This window comes from Moschus berezovskii, chromosome 2, assembly GCF_049115385.1.
Source record: "Moschus berezovskii isolate FMDL1 chromosome 2, NW_MosBer_1.0, whole genome shotgun sequence".
Lineage (NCBI taxonomy): Eukaryota > Metazoa > Chordata > Mammalia > Artiodactyla > Moschidae > Moschus > Moschus berezovskii.
Genome location: NC_142461.1, coordinates 63,843,712 through 63,866,173, shown reverse-complemented (window position 1 = coordinate 63,866,173; position 22,462 = coordinate 63,843,712). Strand labels below are relative to the sequence as shown.

General features: G+C 40.9%; 1 protein-coding gene across 5 annotated transcripts in view; it reads right to left on the bottom strand.

Annotated features, from left to right (window-relative positions):
- CLASP1 (cytoplasmic linker associated protein 1) overlaps positions 1–22,462 on the bottom strand; it is a 279,111-nt gene that overhangs the window by 148,570 nt on the left and 108,079 nt on the right. For all 5 annotated transcript variants that reach the window (XM_088828824.1, XM_055398059.2, XM_055398061.2 and 2 more), the window contains exons 7-8: positions 18,435–18,532; positions 3,665–3,732 (exon numbers count right to left, since the gene is read on the bottom strand). In XM_088828824.1, the coding sequence (XP_088684950.1) occupies positions 3,665–3,732; positions 18,435–18,532 (166 nt within the window). The remainder of the gene's footprint in view (positions 1–3,664; positions 3,733–18,434; positions 18,533–22,462) is intronic.

The following is a 22,462-nucleotide window of genomic DNA, read 5'->3' as shown; positions in this document are numbered from 1 at the left end:
GCAGAGACAGAAGGTAGGCTATCAGGGACCGGAAGAAAAGGGAAATAGTGCTAATGAGCACAAGGTTTCCTGGGGCTGATGACAATATTCTGGGATTAGATAGTGGTGATAAGTGTAAGATTTTCTGAATATATGAAAAACCACTTTTAAAAGGTGAATTGGTATGAATTATATCTTAATATTTAAAATAGGCTGATGATTTTGGAAAAAAATTCTAACACCTAGTTGTGATAAAAACCCAGATAAACAGGAATCAATGAGCACTATCAAAAACCTACAGTTAACATCAAACTTAGTCATGAAAAACCTAGGACTGGGAACCAGGCAAGGAGCTCCATTCTCATCATTCTTACTTTAAGCTTCCAGCCAGTGCACTTAGGCAAGAAAAGGAAAAGAAAGAATACACATCTCAAAGAGACAAAACTGTTTCTGCTCGTAGACGAAAGTGAGTAAACATCTTCCTGATCTCCCAAAGTTACTGATGACAGACTAAATTATTTGGGTTAGGAATTCTAACGCCTTTATACATACACCTTTACATTATTCTATTCTGGCTCTAACAATTAAAACCGTAAGAGTACCAATCAACAGGTATCTCTCATTTTACTGCACTTTGCAGACACTGCAATGTTTTTTCCTCCCTTCCCTCCTTCCTTCCTCTTTTTTTTTCACTTGAAGGGTTTGTAGCAAACTTGCAACATGCAAATCTACTGAAGCTATTTTCCCAAACAGCACTTGCTCACTTCGTGTCTCTGTGCCACTTTTCCATTACTAGTGCTATTTGTTATGGTGATCTGTGATCAGTGATCATTAAAGTTACTATCTTAAAACGATTATGACTCACTGAATGGTCAAGGTGATGGTTAGTATCCTTTTTTAACAATATTTTTTAATTAAGGTACATACGTTTCCTTTTTTCAGATATAATGTTATCACACACTAAAAACAACTAGTTTGGTGTAAATACAACTTTTATAAGTGCAGGGAAATGAAAAACTTCACATGATCCATTTTATTGCAATATTTGCTTTAGGTTAGTAGTCAGGAACTAAACCCACAGTATCTCCTAAGGATGCCTCTACAGTAAAAAGCTAAACAAGTCTCTAATAAATTTTGAGTTAAGGCCTTCTTACAAACTGTCTTTTTTTAAATATAGATGCATAACAGAACTGTTTCACCCTCAACCCTACCTCTATACCACATACATACACATACATGGACATACACACATACCCACATTCCACAAAAATAAGGAAGTTCAGTTCAGTTCAGTTGCTCAGTCGTGTCCGACTCTCCGCAACCCCATGAATCACAGCACGCAAGGCCTCCCTGTCCATCACCAACTCCCAGAGTTCACTCAAACTCATGTCCATCGAGTCGGTGATGCCATCCAGCTATCTCATTCTCTGTCGTCCCCTTCTTCTCCCGCCCCCAACCTTTCCCAGCATCAGAGTCTTTTCCAGTGAGTCAACTCGTCGCATGAAATGGCCAAAGTATTGCAGTTTCAGCTTTAGCATCAGTCCTTCCAATGAACACCCAGGATCGATCTCCCTTAGAATGAATGGACTGGTTGGATCTCCTTGCAGTACAAGGGACTCTCAAGAGTCTTCTCCAACACCACAGTTCAAAAATAAGGAATCTGGGGCAATATTCTTACCAAGACAATTAGATTAAAACATTGCTGAGAACTACCCAAAGCCACAGGATTCTGGAGTAAATCATATTGTCATGTTCATTAAAACTCATAGAATAGGGACTTCCCTGGAGATCCAGGGGTTAAGTCTCTATGCTTCCAATGCAAGAGGCATGGGTTCAATCCCTGGTGCAAGAACTAAGATCCCACATGTCATGTGCAGTGAGGCCAAAAATAAATTAAAAGAAAAAATCATAGAATATTCAAAGTATACATGAATCAATCCACCATGCTGTATGCCTTAAACTTATATAGTCCTTATACAGTGTATGTCAATTATTTTTCAATAAAAGTGAGGAAAAAATACTCATAAAGTATGTATATGTGTGTGTGTGTGTGTGTGTGTGTTAATATGTGTATTATAGGTATAGATGCCTGGTGAGGGGAGCTATAGTCTATAGGGTTGGAAAGAATTGAACACAACTGAGCACTACCTTGACTTGATAAATATAAAACCTTCCAGGCAGGTCTCCAATGTGAATGTGGTCTTTGTCCCCAGTGTCAGCATTATAATGAGATGCTATCTCATATACAATAAAGTCAGGAAGCACAAACTCCGTTTGTGCCACCCCTCCTACCTCCTTGCCCAGTACTTTCTATCTTGGTGCCAGCAAGTTTTAAACTAGAAAACCATAGAAACTATACAGACACACACAAAATATAAACTATGCCATGGTTAAATATAAATTATACAGTTACAGGAAAATTAATTAGAAAAGAAAAATAACTTTGCTGGTGATAGCTAAATCATAATATTTTTTTTGAATGCTATAATGTTTCTACAAATGTACAAAAAAGAAATAAGAGGGTTAATCAAAGTGTTTTATAAGAAACAAGCTATTTAAAGACAATTCCTTACTGACAACAATGGGTATGCAGCTGGAGTATGAGTCACAAGACCTGGATTCTGTTCCTACTCTGCCTTCAGGTACCGTGTCACTCTGGAAGAAATCACTCAAAACTTTTTAAACAACCTCAAAATGTAAAAACTATGCTATGATCTAAGATCCCCAGCAATTGTGAAATGGCTATGATACAATGAGGTATCCAAGAATAGAAAAGTTCTTGATGGCAACAGACTTTTTGATGATTCCCAAAAGGCACTAAGGATAAAAAAGAGAACAAAGTTCTTACCCTCATGAACAAACAAAAAGATATTTTTATAATTACTATAAATTAAGAAGGAAAATCAAGCAGGGTGAGTGCAGAGTGCATTCCCTCACAACACCGGGTATGCTGTTCTTGACGTCTGTGTAATGAAGGGAGCCTGCAGCTGAGACCTGGATGGAGTAAGAAGGCAGCCCTAAATGACAGCCAGGGACAAGTGTCTCAAGCAGAAGGAATCATAAGCACGGACGCCCTGAAGCAGGACAAATGTAAAATGTTACAAATTAGCAAGGAGGCCAATGGGCTGGAGCCAAGGAACTTTTGAGAAGAACAATACAAGATGATCTCAGAATGGGGGGCTGCACCAGACCACACAGGGCCCGCAGCACACCAGGAGCCCCTGAGCTGGGCAACCTTCAGAGGATTCTGAATGAACAAAGGACTGACATCACTTGCACTGCATCCTAAAAGGATCACTCTAGCTGCTGAGGGAAAAACAGGCTTTGGGTGCTGGGAGAGAGTAAAACCAAGCATCTTGGTTAGGAGCTGCCACAAGTGTGCAGGTAAAACACCACAATGCCCTGAACCAGAAGAAGAGGAGTGGGTACACTGGGAATCTTTGGGATTCTGGATGCATTTTTAAAATAAGCCAGTAAGATTAGCTAACAGATTCGGTGTAGGTTATGGACGAAAGTCAATGACAAGATCATTGTTTCCAGCCTGGGAAGGTGGGTAAATGGAGATTAAAAGTTCACACCTAGAAACACAATATCAAATCCAGCTGTTCAGAATCAGAATATAGCATTCCTTAGGCTAAAAACAAACCTGGAAAAGTACAAGTAGAATGGTTGATTTTCTACTCACCATTCGCAGATTGTATCATGTTTCCAGATTTTTGGACTTCATCAAATTTTGTAAAAATTACATTCAACCTGTATGAAAAAATATATATATAAACGATTAACCATCACTATTTACAATTATATTTTATACTAATGTGAAGTTGGGTCTTACTCATTGAGACCCATCTAATAACAACAGTAACTATGCCAATAAGAAATGAGCCATGCTTATTTTAAGCCAAGCATTGACCTAATGGCTCCAACTGAAAGATCTCCTTTAATTCTTGTAACAGCTGTATAAGAAATTATATATTATCATACCCATTTTACAGATGGAGAAATCTAGACCCCCTTAAAGTGACACAGCTGGTCAGGGTGGTGATGCCAGCCCCAAGAGTAAGAACCAGAGGCCAGGCTCTCAGACATTATATTAAACTGACTGACATCTCCAAAAAAAATGCATGTATCATGAAAAATATTTGTTTCTCCTATTTCTAAGCACATACTGCTGACAACTTGGAGTACAGATTTTCAGAATGCACTGATACTACAATACAAAGCCTTTTCTGTGACTTTTGCTTATTTAAAAAAAAATGCTACAACTTCTCTAAAAGTAAATGTTGTGACTGGATAATCTTCTGCTTAAAAATCCACATGACACATATTTTCTATTATTGGATCACTTTTACTTTGACATTTTGAAAGCAGCGAAACTCCTTAACTAGTTCAAATATTCCATCCTAGTGACACCAAAAATGCGAGGAACTGGGATGGGTTGGAATCCTACCTTGAAGGAAAAGTCAAGAAAAAAAGAGGCTTTTCTGAGCTAAATATAGATATATTGGAATAAGCATAAAGGCTGAGATTACAAAGTCATGCATTTTTGCATTCAAACTTGCACCACCCATTTCAGGGACCAGACTAGAACTGTTAGCACTTTCTTACAAACCAGCCTGACAAACAAGTTCTAATCACTTCAAACAGGTTTGATTTCCTTTCCCATCAGGATGGAAGCCCTTTGGGAGCAGGGAAGGGACCTGTATCATCTTTGGTATTCTGTGCACACCAAGCACCGTCATGCAAGAGGGTGACGTCACCACATAAGAGGGCTGGTGCCTGCTGCTGCCCCCACCCTAAAGGTGGGAAGCTAGGTAGTTCACACGCTCCAGTGTCAGCTCACACGTGCATTCATTCATTGGGCCAGCACTGAGCTAACTGGGTGCTGAGACTGGAAAGTTCCGACCATCTAGAGCCTATTTACCTCTGCTTCATTCTAGTCTACTTACACTGTGACATTCTAAGATACAGAAGACCCAAAATACTCATCAGTAAACAGAGGTAAAATGAAGGAGGTGAACCAGCCTGATGCACTGCCTCTCCTGCTTCCCATCTCATGACAGGTAGTGATCTTTTCAACCCATCTCTCCAGGTAAGCCCAGATGTACCCTCAGAATCCTCCTCAGAATTGCTCCAGACAGCTATCACCAATGAATCACAGTGGGAACTGAATTAAAGATCTATTTGTCACTCCTGGACCAGATGAGTAACACTACCACTCACTTTCTACTCCAGGTTTCACTGAAAATCTGGCAAGATGTCTTAGAATCAAGTTCTGAGGATGTCCATCACCTTCCCTTTTCTAAGTACAAAGACTCCCAATGGCTTAACAAGCCCATAAATAATATCCCTATACAGGTTGCCAGGGCCTGCCCTGACCAAGTTACCACTTTGTTGAGTCACAACTATACCCTCTGACATGAGCAGGCCTGCAAGTCTGCCCAGCAGGGACAAAGGAGATCTCCAGCTGGTTTTCCCTGCAATCACTGGGAGGGGGCGAGTATATCTTCCATTCCTAGGAGAGTATTCACCATTATCCATGGCAACCGTGGAAGCGTCTGCAGACTCTATGCAGACCTCAGGGGATGTCTACTCACTGTGGCCACATTACCCATAACCAGCAGGCCCAACAATCAGGCCTGAAAATGCTAAACTGATTACCATTGTTGGCAGCTGCACCTTAATTCAGAGTTACTTCAGGCAGGCAGGCATGCCTTCCCCCTGCTTTTCAACAGCTTCCTGTCTCAACAGCTGCCTTGTTCACTGCTCAGTAATGCCTAGACCATGGCTCCTGGCAAGACAGTCACCTCCAGGGAGCAGCAATCTGGCTTCATGATAGTTCAACACCAATAAACCTCACTTAAGAATGGCTTTTGTCTACTTACTCTGAGCACAGCTGTACAAAACTCCTCTTTTGGAACCTCTCTGCACAAGTCTAACTGGTGAGTTTTATATGTTCAGAGACACTGAATACGTAACTAACGATTACCAGCTGAAGCCACCAATTTTTGGGACTTTTTAAATTTTAAATCTTTGAATCTCAAATAAAAATAAATTTCTTCACGAGTTTGACAAATAATCCAATATCATTTTTACCCTGGTTTTTCTGCATTTAAAATTTATATTCAACTCAATCCAATTGGTGTTTATTTTACTGCAAAAGTGTGATCAAATTATTCCTTCTTAGAACAGCTTATAATATAAATTTAAAATAATTTCCTAAAAGCAAATACTAGCAATCTCACGGTAAACAAACTCTACCTATCACTCAGCTTATAACTGGCTTTTCAGTCTGCTACTCTTAAATATGAGCAGGTAACCAAGGATTCGGAGAAGGCAATGGCAAGCCACTCCAGTACTATTGCCTAGAAAATCCCATGGATGGAGGAGCCTGGTAGGCTGCAGTCCGTGGGGTCGCTAAGGGTCAGACATGACTGAGCGACTTCACTTTCACTTTTCACTTTCACACATTGGAGGAGATGGCAACCCACTCCCGTGTTCTTGCCTGGAGAATCCCAGGGACGGGAGAGCCTGGTGGGCTTCCATCAAGGGGTCACACAGAGTCAGACATGACTGAAGTGACTTAGCAGCAGCAGCAGCAACCAAGGATTATGATACATCAATAAAACTTCTAATATGAAAAAGAGAGACTATACTGATACCCCAAAACTTCAATTTAGAGAAGAGACTATACAGTCCATGGAATTCTCCAGGCAAGAATATTGGAGTGGGTAGCATTTCCCTTCTCCAGGGGATCTTCCCAACCCAGGGATCAAACCCAGGTCTTCCACATTGAGGGCAGATTCTTTACCAGCTGAGCCACTAGGGAAGCCCAAGAACACTGGAGTAGGTAGCCTATCACTTCTCCAACGGATCTTCCCAACCCAGGAATTGAACCAGGGTCTCCTGCATTGCAGGCGGATTCTTTAACCAACTGAGCTATCAGGGAAGCCCCTCTAAAATTTAGAGGAGAGACTATGAATGGTTTTTTTAAATACATTATTTACATCTCCAAATAAATGAGAAAATATTATAGTCATAAAAGCAAACAGGGGAGGATCCTTTCAAAAAGGTACCCTAAGAACCTCTGAAAATTTGATCCTTCAAGGAAGCAAAGAAAACATCAGCAAAATCGGACAAAATCAAGTTTTCCAAAACTGTGGAAATCAAACAAAGAATTGTAACAATCTGAGCATTTTTCAAGCAAAAAAGGCTGAATCTTGGTAAGAACAGCAAGCTTTCCATTGCTTTGGAAGGGCCCTATTTCCATTTTCAACTCAGGCTGAAAACAAACAGCCTGACAATCATGGCAGTCTGAAAACCAGCAGACTCACAACCACTAGAAATTCTGAGTTGAACAAGTCTGCTGCTGCTGCTAAGTCGCTTCAGTCATGTCCGACTCTGTGCAACCCCATAGATGGCAGCCCACCAGGCTCCCCCGTCCCTGGGATTCTCCAGGCAAGAACAAGTCTGGAGACCCTTAAAAAATCCCCATTCCCAGAGAACTGTCATTTTCTGATGATCTGTCTGGCATATTCCTGAACCCCCATTCACAGGGTTTGTCTTTACCTGACCTCACTCAGAGCATGCTCAGTGAGAGATCTTTCTTCCTGAGGCCACAATCAAAAAGAATTCACAACTGTTTAACATGGCAGCTGCCTGAGATGGCAATAACATTCCAGGCAAAGAAACTGTCAAAAAAACTTAGAAGGAAAAACTGGAAGAGGAGGTGTTCTCAGGAAACTCTGAAAAGCTCTGACAAATTCCTGGGAATGTACAAGATCACATACATGGGAAAGACTCTGTGCATGCCCAAGAAGGACTACAGCACTAATGTCTCACCTCTGGTTGACCTTGAAACTCTACACAAGCACCAGTAAAGAGATCTAAAGGCAGAAATGTATAAACTGCCTGCCATAATGCTGAAAGTATGTTCCAACACAGAGAGCCTTCAGCAAAGGCAATGAAAGGGAAACTTCTAATCATCAGCTGAATACTAACCCAGCCAAGCAGAGAAGACAGCAGTAGCCACACAAAACCAAATATACAGACTTTATAGAATTATGAAGTCACTACGTAAGCAGTGAGCAACAAAAACGATAAGCACCAACAACAGCAAGCCTGAGGAGAGGTGAAGAATGTGATTTTCAAAATTGTCACAATGCATAATCTTAAATGTTCAGTTTCAACAAAAAACTTATGAGACACATAAAGAAACAAGTAAATATGGCCCATACACAGGGGGAAAAAATCAGTCACAGAAACTAACCTTAAAGGACTAACTCGATGAATACTTGAAATCAACCACTCTTAATGTAGTTAGGAAAATATAAGAACCAAGGTCTCACCAAACAGAGAATATCAATGCAGAGATAGAAAACCCAAGAAAGAATCACAGAAATTCTCAAAATTTATAGACAACTGAAATTAAAAATTCACTAGAGACTCGATGGACATAAGTTTGAGTGAACTCCGGGAGTTGGTGAGGGACAGGGAGGCCTGGTGTGCTGTGATTCATGGGGTCACAAAGAGTCGGACACGACTGAGCGACTGAACTGAACTGAGAGGCTCAACAGTGACTTGAGTGATCTCAGAGAACAAAGCAGCAGCAAACTTGAAGATGAGTCAATTGACACTATTGTGTCTGAAAAACAGAAGAAAAATGAACAGGAAAAGGTAATAATAAACAGAGTCTACGAGATTATCTTATTATACCCACATACACTCGATGGGAATCCCAGAAGGAGAGGGGAAAGGAAAAAGGACAAAAAGAATATGTGAAGAAATAATGACCAAAAACATTCCAAATTCAGGAAGTTCAACAAGCTTGCAACAGGATAAACTTAAAGAGATTCTAACCTAGGTGGCTCAGAGGTTAAAGCATCTGCCTCCAATGCGGGAGACCCGGGTTCGATCCCTGGGTCGGGAAGATCCCCTGGAGAAGGAAACGGTAACCCACTCCAGTATTCTTGCCTGGAGAACCCCATGGACGGAGAAGCCTGGTAGGCTACAGTCCACGGGGTCGCAAAGAGTCGGTCACAACTGAGCGACAGAACGGAACGGAACCTACACATGAAAAGCAAAGTGCTGAAAAGAAAAGACCAAGAGAAGGACTTCCCTGGAGGTACAGTGGATGAAAATCCAACAGCCAAAGCAGGGGCTACAGGTTCAATCTCTGGCCTGGGAAGATTCCACATCCTGCAGAGCAAGGAAGCCTGTGACCCACAACTACTGATCCCATGTACTACAACTACTAAAGCCCATGCACCCAGAGCCTGTGCTCTGCAACAAGAGAAGCCTCTGCAACGGGAAGCTCATGCACCACACCAAAGAGTAGCCCCCACTTACTGCAACTAGAGAAAGCCCAAGTGCAGCAATGAAGATCCAGCACAACAAAAAATAATTAAAAAAAAAAAAAAGACCATGAGAATACTTTGAAAACAACAATTAAGAAGCCATCTGTCACAATACATGGGCTCCCCAATAAGACTAACAACTGATTTTTCATTTAAAACAGAGGAAATCAGACAGTTGTGGGAATATGTCCTAAAACTAAAAATCCCAGCCAATAATTCTATACCCAAGAAAATTACCCTTCAAAGAAGGAAGCAGAGAAGCCTCTCTGGACCAAAGGTATTTCAGTCTTTACATGAAGCCATACTACCAATATAATAAAGTGCAGACCTGGGTAGTAGAAGAATATGAAGGAGAATTTCAGACATTTCTCAATAAGCAAAACATCAAATAACAGACTCTTTCAGATTTAAATGAAAGAACACAATACAATAGCCCAGATTCACATGAAGACATAAAGAACACCAGTAAAAGTTCAGTCAACCTTCCATATCTATGGGTTCTACATCCAGGGAGTCAACCAATGGTGGAATCAAAAAGTTTTTTTTTTTAAATTTTAGACAATTTCAAAACGAAACACCCTGATGCTGGGAAAGATTGAGGGCAGGAGGAGAAGGGGACGACAGAGGATGAGATGGTTGGATGGCTCCGCCGACTCGATGGACATGAGTTTGGGTAAACTCCGGGAGTTGGGGGTGGACAGGGAGGCCTGGTGTGCTGTGGTCCCCAGAGTCGCAAAGAATTGGACACGACTGAGTGACTGAACTGAACTGAACTGAAAACGAAAACTTGGATTTTCCACACGCCAGCTACTCTTTACATAGAATTTACATTGTATTAGGTATTATTATAAGTAATCTAGAGACAGTTTAAAGTATATACATATGTTATACGCAAATACTACCCCAATTATGTAACAGACTCACGTCAGTGGACTTCTGACATCCACAGTGGGTCCTGGAACCAATCCCCAACAGGTAACAAGAGGTGACTAACACTACAAAGATAAATAGAAAACTCGGGCTTCCCTGGTGGCTCAGTGGTGAAGTATCTGCCTGCCAATGCAGGAGACTTGGGTTCAATCCCTGGGTCGGGAAGATTCCCCAGGGAAGAAAATGACAACCAATATTCCAGTATTCTTATCTGGGAAATCCCAAGGACAGAGAAGCCTGGGAGGCTACAGTCCATGGGGTCACAAAAGAGTCAGAAACAACTTAGTGACTAAAGAACAACAAATACAAAACATAGCTAAATATAAAATACAATTTTTTTTTATTGTTAACTCTCCTCTGGTCCTACATGACTTAAAAGGATATCTACACAAAGCAGTAATTACAAAACTATATGCTGGAAAGCTTATAATGTACAAAGATGTAATATGCATAAAAGAACAGCAACAGAGGAGAAGAAAACAGAGCTATGTAGGAGTAAATTTTTAATTCTAAAATTAATAATAATAATTCAAATTAGACTGCATAATTTAAGATGTAAATTGAAATCCCCAGAACAAACACTAATAATTCCATAAAAAAACAGCAGGAAAATTAAACTGGCACACTAGAAAGTATCTGCTGATTACAAAATAAGGCAGCACTGGAAGAACAGAGAAATAAAAAAGTCATCACATATAAAACACAAAGAGCAACACAAAATAGCAGAAATAAAGTCTACCTTATCAGTAGTACATTAAATATGAATGGAATTAAATACTTCAATTAAATGACAAAGATTTTCAGGTTCAATAAACAATCAAGACCCAACTGTACGCTGTCTACAAGAGATTCATTTCGGTCACAAAGACAAGGGATGAAGCAAAAGGATATAAAAAGATAATCCATGGGAAAAAGTGTTCAAAAGAGACCTAGGGTGGCTATACTAATATCAGAGAGTATAGACTTCAAGACAAAAAGCGCTATCAGGGACAAAGAGGGACATTTTACATTAAAAGAAGGATCAATTTATCAGAAAGACATAATTATAGGCACCTAAGAACAGAGCCCCCAAATGTATGACACAAAAAGATCGAGACCCCGGTTCGATTCCTGTGTCAGGAAGATCCACTGAAGAAGGGATAGGCTACCCACTCCAGTATTCAAGGGCTTCCCTCATGGCTCAGCTGGTAAAGAATCTGCGTGCAATGCGGGAGACCTGGGTTCAATCCCTGAGTTGCAAAGATTTCCTGGAGAAGGGAATGCTACCCATACCAGTATCCTGGCCTAGAGAAATCCACGGACTGTATAGCCCATAGGGTTGCAAAGAGTTGGACATGACTGAGCAACTTTCACTTTCAAGAACAGAGCCCCCAAATATATAACACAAAAAGTGACAGAATTGAAGAGAGAAATAAGTAAGTCATCAGTATTAAGAGACGACTTCAATAGTGCATGTTTCAATAACAACTGAATACAGATTCTTATCAAGAGCACCTGGAGCATTCTCTAAGACAGACCACATACTGGGCCATAAAACAAGCCCCAATAAATTTCAAAGAACTAAAACCATGGAACATAGGAATTATGATTTATCACCATTACAGGATAAAAGTAGAAACGAATAACAAATAGAAATAATGTTGGAATTTAATAGAACAGCCCTAAAAACAAACAGGTTAGATGAAAATAAAAAGAAAATTAGATAATACTTTGAGATGAATGAAAATGAAAGTACAACATACCAAATGAAACAAGCCAGTCAGAACAAGACAAACATAATATGCTATCACTTATGTGTGGAATAAAAATAAAACTAGTGAACAAAACAAACAAAAAACCAGACTCACAGAAATGGAAAACAAACTAGAAGTTACCAGTGGGAAGAGGTAAGGGTGAGGGATAATATGTAGTTGGGGATTAAGAGGTACAAACTCTCTCTACTGGCAGTTGACATATCTTGTATTAAAAAAATCCCAAGAAGCCCACAGTAAAACCATTAGAACCAGGGAGCTCAGCAAGGTTGCAGGATTCAAGATCAATATAAAAAAAAATTATAATCTATATACATTAATGATGAACCATCTGAAATTGAAAATAAGAAAAGAAATTCTACTTAGAATAGAACCAAAAGAAAACACAAGGAATAAATTTAACAAAAAGAAGTGCAAGTCATGTCCTCTGGACACTACTGAGCAATCATTTAAAGTAATTAAACACTTCTAAAAATGGAAAGACATTCCATGTTCATGGATTGGAAGACAATGTTATTAAGATGGTAATACTGCCCAAACTCATTACAGATTCATTTCCTACCAAAATCCCAGATGTCTTTTTCAGGCAGAAATTGACAAATACAACCTAAAATTCACAAGGACACGCAAGGCACCCAAAATTGCCAAAACAATCTTAAATAGAACAAACTTTGACTTCAAAATTTACTACGAAGTTACATTAATCAAGACAGTGTACTACTAGGAGGACAGGCATATAGATCAATGGAATATAAGTGAACAGAAAGAAATTTTTATATTAACGGTCAGTTCATTGTCAACGAGGTTCCAACAAAAATTCTATGAGGATCAAAACCACAATGAGAAAACCATTAGAACGGCTATTTATCAAAATAAAACAGAAAATAACAATTTTTGGCAAGGATGTACACTGCTGACAGAAATCCAAACTGGTACAAAAGCTACAGAACAGAATGGCAGTTCCTTAAAAAACAAGAATTACCACTTGCTCCAGCTTCTACTGACTATTTATACCCAAAGAACTGAAAGCAGGGAATGGAAGAGATATTTACACACCCAATTTCACAGCAGCATTACTCACAGGGCAAAACTAAGAAGCTATAAACGGGAGAGAAAAATAAGAGGATCAGAGGATCAACTAGTCTAAGAGGTCATTATAAAGAAACCTGCCCAGAACTAGATGACATGAGGTTCCATTGTGAAAGGCCCTCCAAATGCATAAGAAACTAGTCTCACATAAGGTCCACTATCAAGTTTCAGATCAACAATGAGAACAAAGAGTAGCAAAGTGACAATATATGACAAAAAAATCAGAATGACTATGGACTTCTCGCTAGAAACACTGAAAGCTGAGACTCAATTAGGGGAGGGAGGCACATTAGCTTCCACATTTTGGATGAAAAAAAGGACTTCTAACCTAGACTTCTAGACCCTGACAAACTATCAAAATCAAGAGAGAATAAAGATATTCTCAGACTCAAAAAACTACTCTTTTCCACATCTTTCCTCAGAAAGTTACTGGTGAGGGAGAAAACCAAGAAAGACCATGTCTCCAAGAATCAGTAGGTGCGCCTGCAGCGAAAGGTGCAGTGCAGCCCCAGGAGGATGATAAAGCAAAAGGCAGAAGAGATGGCCGGTGTGGACGGGAAGGGCAGGCTCAAGGAGACGTCCCTGACTTGGCAGGACGCAGTCAGCCAAGCACAGGAGACGCATACAGACAACTACACAGGTGAAAGTAAGACAAACCCAGGGAAACAATGGGGTAGAGGTGGAGGGGCGGAGGGGGGAGGTAAAGTCGTCATGGTTCACCAAATATAAACGATGAGCTGTGAATGGCACGCACAGTGACAGAATAAACAAAACGGTGTCCTACTAATCAAAATGAAACCATGACTAGCTTTGGTGGATGTAGAGAGGGTAAGTATACCTGAGGGAGGGTAGGAAGAAAGAACTGAAATTCACCCTTCATAATGTGAAGTTAAATTCTTAACAGTGACAAAAAACTAAGAAATAGTAGGACACGCATAGTACTTAGAGACAAAGCAACAGATACAAAAGGGTCAGTAAATACAGTTGAAGGTGTTTTCCTCTGAGGAAAAGTGGCAGAAGAGATAAGAAACTGCCCTTTTTTTCAATGTATCTTGTAAATCTAGTCAACCCTCTCTGTATGAATGACTTACAGAAAATAAAATTTAGAAATGAGAGGGGTGCTCATTCACTAGTGCTCTAGGGCTTAAGAACACCTGCGAATGCAAGGAACACGGGTTTGATCCCTGGTCCGGGAAGATCCCACATGCTGCGGAGCAACAAAGCCTGTGAGCCACAGCTACTGAGCCCATGTTCTAGAGCTCACGCTTTCCAACAAGAGAAACCACCACCACAAGAAGCCTGAGCGCTGCAACCAGAGAGTAGTCCCGTTCTCCACAACCAGAGAAAGGCTTCACGTAGCAACAAAGACCCAGTGCAGCCAAAAACAAATTTTTTAAAAAAAGAAACCAGAGGGGTCTTACAGAGCACAGTTCTCACCTGCTTTTGCCCTGGGCCCTCCCTGTTAATACCATTAGCAAGCAAATTAAAACCAAAAATAAGAAAGCTTCAATTCTCCCTCAACAATACAATCATTAGATAATAATGTCTAGTGAATGCTTGCAAGGTTTTTATAAACAAATACTATGACAGCTATATTCAAAACTGCAGGCTCACAAAGAAAGTTCACCAAAACGTTACAATGCTTCCAACGACATGTTTTAGCTCTATCTAGAACTTAAAACTATCATCAGATTTAAAGCAGCTGCTGTTTCAGGAGCTTGGTTCCCAAATGATGGTTCCAGAAGAAATTTCACACCAGCAATCTTTTTACCAAAGCCTCACAAACTAAATCATACCATATGGAATAGAAATATTTTCTGGCATATACAGTGGGGTGACAGTGAGTGTCCACGTGGGCAGACAGCATCCATCTGTGAAGGGAAGCCTTGGAGAGTAAGTGACAGGAATCTACCGACATTTTCCTTAGATCCAGAGACATCTCACAAATATCCTACAGCGATATGGTCTCTTAAAATGGACAGTGAGAAGTGAATCGTTTTCTGAACACATCATGCGTGTGAACTGTGAAAACAATATGTGTGAAATGACAGAAAATTTCCAATACTATGCTAACTGACATTCACAGCTCAGCTGTGCTGAGACCCCACATAGGGAACACCTTCTAAGATGGAGATTGGGCTGAATATCTCCATTCTCTCCTCTGGATGAAAGTAACTTTAGACAACAGATGACATACTCAAATAACAATTGAACACATGGCCCCAAAGGATGATTCCAGCTCCTTCAAAGTGAAGCTGAAGAACGGGCAAAGAAAACTGCTGCCTAAATCAGATCACTCTTACTACATCAGTTAGCTGACATGAGAAAGGCATCCTTTTTCATCATGTATTTTATTTCCTAGAGACGCAATTAATCTTCTTCTCAAATAAAGTTCTCACTCAATGAACAAACTCATAAGAAGACAGCATTTTCTCTTTTTCTGCTGCATTGCACTACATGTGGGATCCTAGTTCCCCAACCAGGTATCAAAATTGTGTCCCCTGAAATGGACATGTGGATTCTTAACCACTGGACTGCCAAGGACAGCTGCTAGAGGACAACATTTTTTTATTCCAGACTAAAGGCAAGTTTTAGAAAACATTAAGCAAATTCCACAATATTTTGTTAGTGCTATGGAATCTTGCCAAGCTAAAGACTCTTCTATGCTCTCTTAACAAAAAAAACCTATAACGATGTAAAAGAAGTCTAGGATACTCAAAGTATCCTAGTCGGCCACTTGCAGCCACACAGAACAGATACCGAACTTTCCAAATGATGGAAGGAGATTCCTTCTATGACTTATTCGGATTTCTAGCCATCAAAATTAAGGTGACAGTCAGAGCTTCTGACCCTCATAGTACAAGGTTTAATGCAACTGTCTTGTAATAAATATAAAGATAAATGAAGTTTCCAATTCTTCCAGTCAAGAACTAACAGCCTAGTTCTTCAAGTACTCTGTCTGCCAGTTTTATGACAATGGCTGTAAAGCTGTGGGTCACTTCCTTAGGCTTACCCTCTCCTTTTGGTCCAGAATTTGAGGAAGGATTTCAGCTAACATGAGACGGTGGAAACTCTCATTCCTAATCACAGAGGCACTAATGCTTCTGTTACTTCTTTTCAATCTTTTTTTAAAGGGAGTAGAGTTGACAGTGGGGAAAAAACCATGACTGGGAGTCTGCAAGGGAAGGCTCTAGCCCCAGCTCCAGGGCCTTACCTAACTCACTCTGTGGGGTCCCTAAGACCAGTCCACGTTTCACGACTCACTGGGAGGACTCAGGGCCTTGGCACAGAGTCACACTGACAGCTGTGATTATTACAATATAAAAGGACAGAAAGGAAAATCAGCAAAGGGGTGAGGACCACAGGAAACTAGACTCAAGACTCCTGGAGTTTCTCCTGGCGGAGTCACACAGAACATGCTCAATTCCTAGCCACAAGCTGGGACAAGACGCATGGAATGCTGGCACTAGGCAAGCTCATTAAATCTGAGGGCCAGGGTTTGTGGGGGCTGTTCACCCAGCACTGCCAAAGGCCCCACAAATGCCAGAGTCCCAACAGGAAAGCAGGTGGGCAGCCACACCTGGACCAGACTCCCGACCCCACTCTGTGGACATAATGGGTAGGCAGCCCCACATCCTAGTGTCCAGGCAGAGCCCAGGCCCACCCCACATGCAGGCCTATGTAAGGATGCCTCGGTCTGCAATGCGACTCGCCCGCGGTGCCCACCTCGCTAGACCTCAGTTTCACCATGTCACGTGCCCTGCTGTCAGCTGCTGTAGCGACCGCTGAACATGGCACAGGAATCCCATGGGGAAGACAGGCCGGCCATGGCCTAGGCTCACCATGAGGCACTCAGCATGGTGACACCAGGCCTTGGGCAGGAGAGGTTCTCATGGCCCAAGACCCATTTCCCCAACAATGATAGAGACATCATCACTAACTAGCCCCTGCTTCCCCGCAGTCTCCAGTTTTCCCCAAGAGCCTGGTCAGTACTTCGTAGTTCATCTCCCTCCCAAGTGTTCTCACCATATATTCAGAGACTACAAGCTGGAGGTTCATAAAATACAGGAATTAAAAACCCCTGTTCTCACAGATTACCTTCATGTAAAAAACATGAAAAGTAGTTGTATTCTTGTCTGATGACCCTGTCCACTGAAAGGCTTCAGTGTAAATGGCTGGTGTCCACCACACTAACTGCTGACCCCTCCCCCAGGGCTCATGGATCACGTTGTCTGCTAGTATCCCCAGCACCTTCTACTGTTATAAAATACTGCAGTGCTTTAAAAAACAACAAAGGCTCAGGGACCATGATGAAAGCAACACTGGGGTCAGACGCGACACTCAACAAGTAAGGATGTCCCCCCTCAAGTGCCACTGGCACCCTGACTGCAGGGTCAGTCGCCCACTTCCATCACACCCAACTGAGGGACGTCAAGACAGATGGCTCCTGTGTATCTCAATATTCTGCCCCAGATGGAGACGCCCAATACTCTGCAAGCTCATTCGTGGAATGGACAGAGAAAATGAAGCACAGGACATCGGCCTGAGCCCTGACTTTCTAGCTGGGTCATGTCTCCAGTCACTTCCTGTCACTAGGCCTCAGCTGTCCCCATGGGCGCAATGACAGGTCCAGACAAACCACTTGGTGAGTCCCTTCCAGGCCTAACTTTCCAGGGTTTTCATATTACTTTCTCCCAATTAGACAGTCAAAAGGTTTAAAATTAATTTGGTATAAAATTTCTGTATCATAGTTAAAAATCATAGATAACTGATTTTTCATTATTTTTAAAAGTTTGACAACAGAAACATCTGTGGACTCAAGGGGACTCTGGATATGGTAAGACACTAATCTCCTTGCACTGGAGACTTGGATGTTGAAACTGGCATTACTAGCCAGAAAGCTACCATCTCAAAGATGTCTGGAATTATCACTTACATATTTCTATCCAGATTTATCTAGGAAAGGCTTCGTTCAAACAACTACATTTCAAACCCCCAAGATACCAGGTTCCATGTACATACAAAATGTAGAACCACATGAACCCAGAGAATGCAAAATCTTTCAACACCAATCACTTTTAAATATGCTTCTAAAAACAGTCTGTGGCAAGGGACCAGGTCAGACATCTGGGTGAGAAAGTCTTTTGAGCAAGTGGAATGAAAGGGGACCCCTGAGATATGATCTGGACAAGATCGCCAGCCACCAATCTTCTCACCATGTAGTCTTTCAAAAAAATTACCCCATAACAAAATAAGCAGTGCAAACCAAGATGTTAACTGAGAAAGAGGAGGGGAAAGAGCAAGAGAAAGGAAAAAAGTCTGAACTCACCGGGACTGTGGCAATCCTTTTTTACTGAGATCTGCCCTCACACGTTCTCCTACATGTCTGTAAATTTCCACTAAGCTGTTTATTGCTGCATCTCGAACCTAGATGTAAAAGAAGAGATCTTACAGCTGCTCTGTGTCATTCCCCAGCGCTTCCTGCTGCGGACACAACAGGCTATCCAACACCCCAAGTTCATCACCCACTCACCAACGTGACTCTGAACCAACCCCTTAGAGACATGGGATGAGACAAAGCCATGCTTTGACAGCTCTGACTCTGTGGGCACAGCTCCAGAGAATATGGAAAAAAAATTCAGATCCCAACCCTGTGTCCATGTTAAAGTCTATACCCCTTAGTTCTTTTCATCCTTTAAGATGATGTCTGGAAACTAGAAATTTCAGATAAAAGTGGAAAACACTACAAATAAGTGAATTATTCTAAAAAAAAGAAAAAACACCATGTAAAGCATTCTGGATGTAGGCCAATTAAACAAATACTTAGCAACAGAAAAGTGTGGTAAAGGTTACACAGCACCTGTATTCAAAAAGTGCAAAGTTCTAAAAGGTAGATGGGAAAAAAGTCCATAAATTCTACATTTAATAGAGGACAGGATGTAATAAATATTATACAGAAGAGTACAGAGAGCTCACACAGTAGAGGGGAGTGAGCACACCAGAGGATATCAAGAAACATTTTAAGGAAGAGGAAGGAAACACTTAAAATGTGCTTAGAAACACAGCATTTCAGCAGGAAGAAATGGGATGAGACAGGCTCCAAACAAGGTAACCAGCCAGCGCGGAGGCATGAAGGCAGAGCAGCACGGCATAAGCTTCAGGAAGCTCAAGGCAGCAGTCTGGCCAAACACAGACGGGGGGGAAAGGTCTGGATAAGTAAGACTCCAGAGACAGAATGAACTTTATTTAAAAAAAAAAAAAGAAAATGGGGAAATTTGAATATGGACTGTATATATACCAAACATTAGGCTGGTGCAAAAGTAACTGGGATTTTGGATTGTTCAACTTTGCCATTTGATAATCGGAATACATTCTTAAATAAATGTGGTTGTGTTATACATCATTTTAATGTACATTTCTCATTTTGTTTTATTGCTAATGACTTATTACATGGTGTTTATATTTATTTTAGACTATATAAACGATGTTACAAAAAAGTAAATTTGAGTGATTTTTTTATTTGAGTTCAAAATGGGTCGTAAAACAGTGCAGACAACTTGCAACATCAACAACACATTTGGCCCAGGAACTGCTAATGAACATACAGTGCAGTTGTGGTTCAAGAAGTTCTGCAAAGAAGACAAGAGCCTTGCAGATGAGGAGTGCAGTGGCCGGCCGTTGGAAGTTGACAACTAACTGAGAGTAACCATCGAAGCCGATCCTCTTACAACACAGGAGAAGTTGGCAAGATAATTCTGATCATTCAGCATTTGAAGTAAATCGGAAAGGTGGAAAAGCTCGATAAGTGGGTGCCTCACGAAGTGACCGAAAATTTTAAAAAAACTGTTGTTTTGAATTGTCGTCTTCTCTTATTCTATATGACAACAAACCATTTCTCAACTGGATTGTGATGTGCAATTAAATCCCTGGAGAAGAAAATGGCAACCCACTCCAGTATTCTTGCCTAGAGAATTCCATGGACAGAGGAGCCTGGCAGGCAATTAAAAGTGGATTTTATACAACAAACCAGCAATGACTAGCTCAGTGGTTGCACTGAGAAGAAGCTCCAAAGCACTTTGGTGGTTTCCTGCCCGTCTGATCCGCTACAGCTTTCTGAATTCCAGTGAAACCATTACATCTGAGAAGTATGCTCAGCAGATCAAGGAAATGCACTGGAAACTGAAATGCCGGAAGCTAGAATGGGTCAACAGAATGGGTGCAATTCTTCTCCACAACAACACCTGATCACATGTTGCACAACCAAAGCTTCAAAAGTTGAACAAATTGGGCTATAAAGTTTTGCCTTACCCACCATGTTCACCTGACCTCTCACCAACCGACTACAACCTCTTCAAGCATCTCTACAACTTTTTGCAGGGAAAACACTTACAAACCAGAAGGAGGCAGGAAATGCTTTCCAAGAGTTCATCGAATCCCAAAACATGGATTGTTATGCTAGAGGAATAAACAAACTTACTTCTCATTGGCAAAGTATGTTGACTGTAATGGTTCCTATTCTGATTAATAAAAATGTATTTGAGCCTAGTTATAATGATTTAAAATCCATGGTCCAAAACTGCAATTACTTTTGCACTAACTTAATAGTTTATCAATGTTAAATTTCTCAGATGTGAAAACATGTGATTATATAAAAATATCTCTGTTATTTTATAGGAGTAAAAAGATCATGTGTGCTAGATACTTTCAAATGGTTCAAGAATAAAAAGTATTTCTCTGTGTATGTGTGTGTACGTGTGTGCATAAGTATCCATGTTGAGTTATAAAACAAATGTGACAAAATGTTAAATGGTAAATATGACTGTTCACTACAGTACCCTTTCCATTTTTCTACAGGTCTAAAACTTTGCCAGTAAAAAGGTGGAAAGAAAAAAATTTTTTAAATCCAATGAATTCAAGGCCAGCCTGTGGGGGGTACCCAGGGGAGGAGAGCAGGCACACAAAGGAAAGCAACATGATTCCAGATTTGGTCTCAAGCAAATCAAGGAAACAGAGAGTGACGGACAGAGGAAGGAAGTAGGAACACGAACAATTTACAGACCTGAACGCTGCAAGTCACCCTATGATTGACAGTAGTGCATGACGGGCAACTTTACTCATATTTTTTCCCTTGTGATAGATAGGCAAATTCCAGGTTCTTACTATCTTCTCACCTAAAACTTGATGCTATGTACCAAATTGTGTATGTGACTCACCCCCCGCCACCAGCCCCCGAAAAAATTACTCTATTGAAGCCCAGTGAGACTGCAGACAGAGATAGGGCCTGTGAAGAAGGGAATTCAGGTTAAATGAGGTCATAAGAGTGGGACTGATACAACAGGAGGGCTGTCTTTATAAGAGAGACGCCAAGAGAGCTCTCTGTGTCTGCAAAATGGGATGAGAACCCTCACCAGAGCCGGCCATGCCAGCACCCTGATCCAGGACTGCCAGAAACAAGTTTCACTTGTTCAAGCCTCCCCGTCTATGGTATTCTGCTATGGTAGCCTGAGCTGAATAACAGATTACCAGATTATTTTGGAAAGGAAATAATTTATGATGTCAGGAAACATTTTCATATTGACACATGCACATCTTACAAAAGCAGTCAATGCCACTATCTGAAATCAATGACAGGCACATTGCCACTGCTTACTTTCTAGTCATGACATTTGCTTGGAGCCAGAGCAGATCACACTGGGGAAATTCTTTAAAGAGCAATCAATATCCTGTCTGCTACTTAAAAGTCCGGGTTGTAAACAGTTTAAGGGATTTAGTGGAAAAATGACTAGCCTTCTAAGTGAAATAAGTCAGACAAAAAAAAACAAATACTGATATCACTTATATGTGGAATCTAAAAAACACAACAAACTAGTGAATGAATCAAAAAAGAAACATTCAGATAGAGAAAACACACTAGTGGTTGCCAGCAAGGAGAGGGAAGGGGCAGGGGCAATATAGGGGTGGAAAGGGGGTTATTATGGGACTACTATATGAAATTGTGTGTGTAACTTAGGAAAACTGTAAAGCACTACAGAATTCAAAGAATCACTCATTCGTTCATTCAATCAATCAACAAAATTACTAGCCTTAGAGTCAAAGTAGCCCTCAGGACCTACTTGGCCATTTACAGACTATATAACTTTAGACAAAATATTTAAAGTCTTTTAATCTCAATTTCCTCCTTCATAACTGGAAGGTTGCTTTGGGGTTAAAAAAATAATGGATTCAACTCAACAAATACATGCCTATTAGGTACCAAACTAGGGTGCCTACATGGCCCAGGCAAGTAACACAATGAGCAGAGCAGGGTGGGAGGATGAGTACGCAGGACCCAGGGAGGGGACCCTGAGGGCAGAGGGC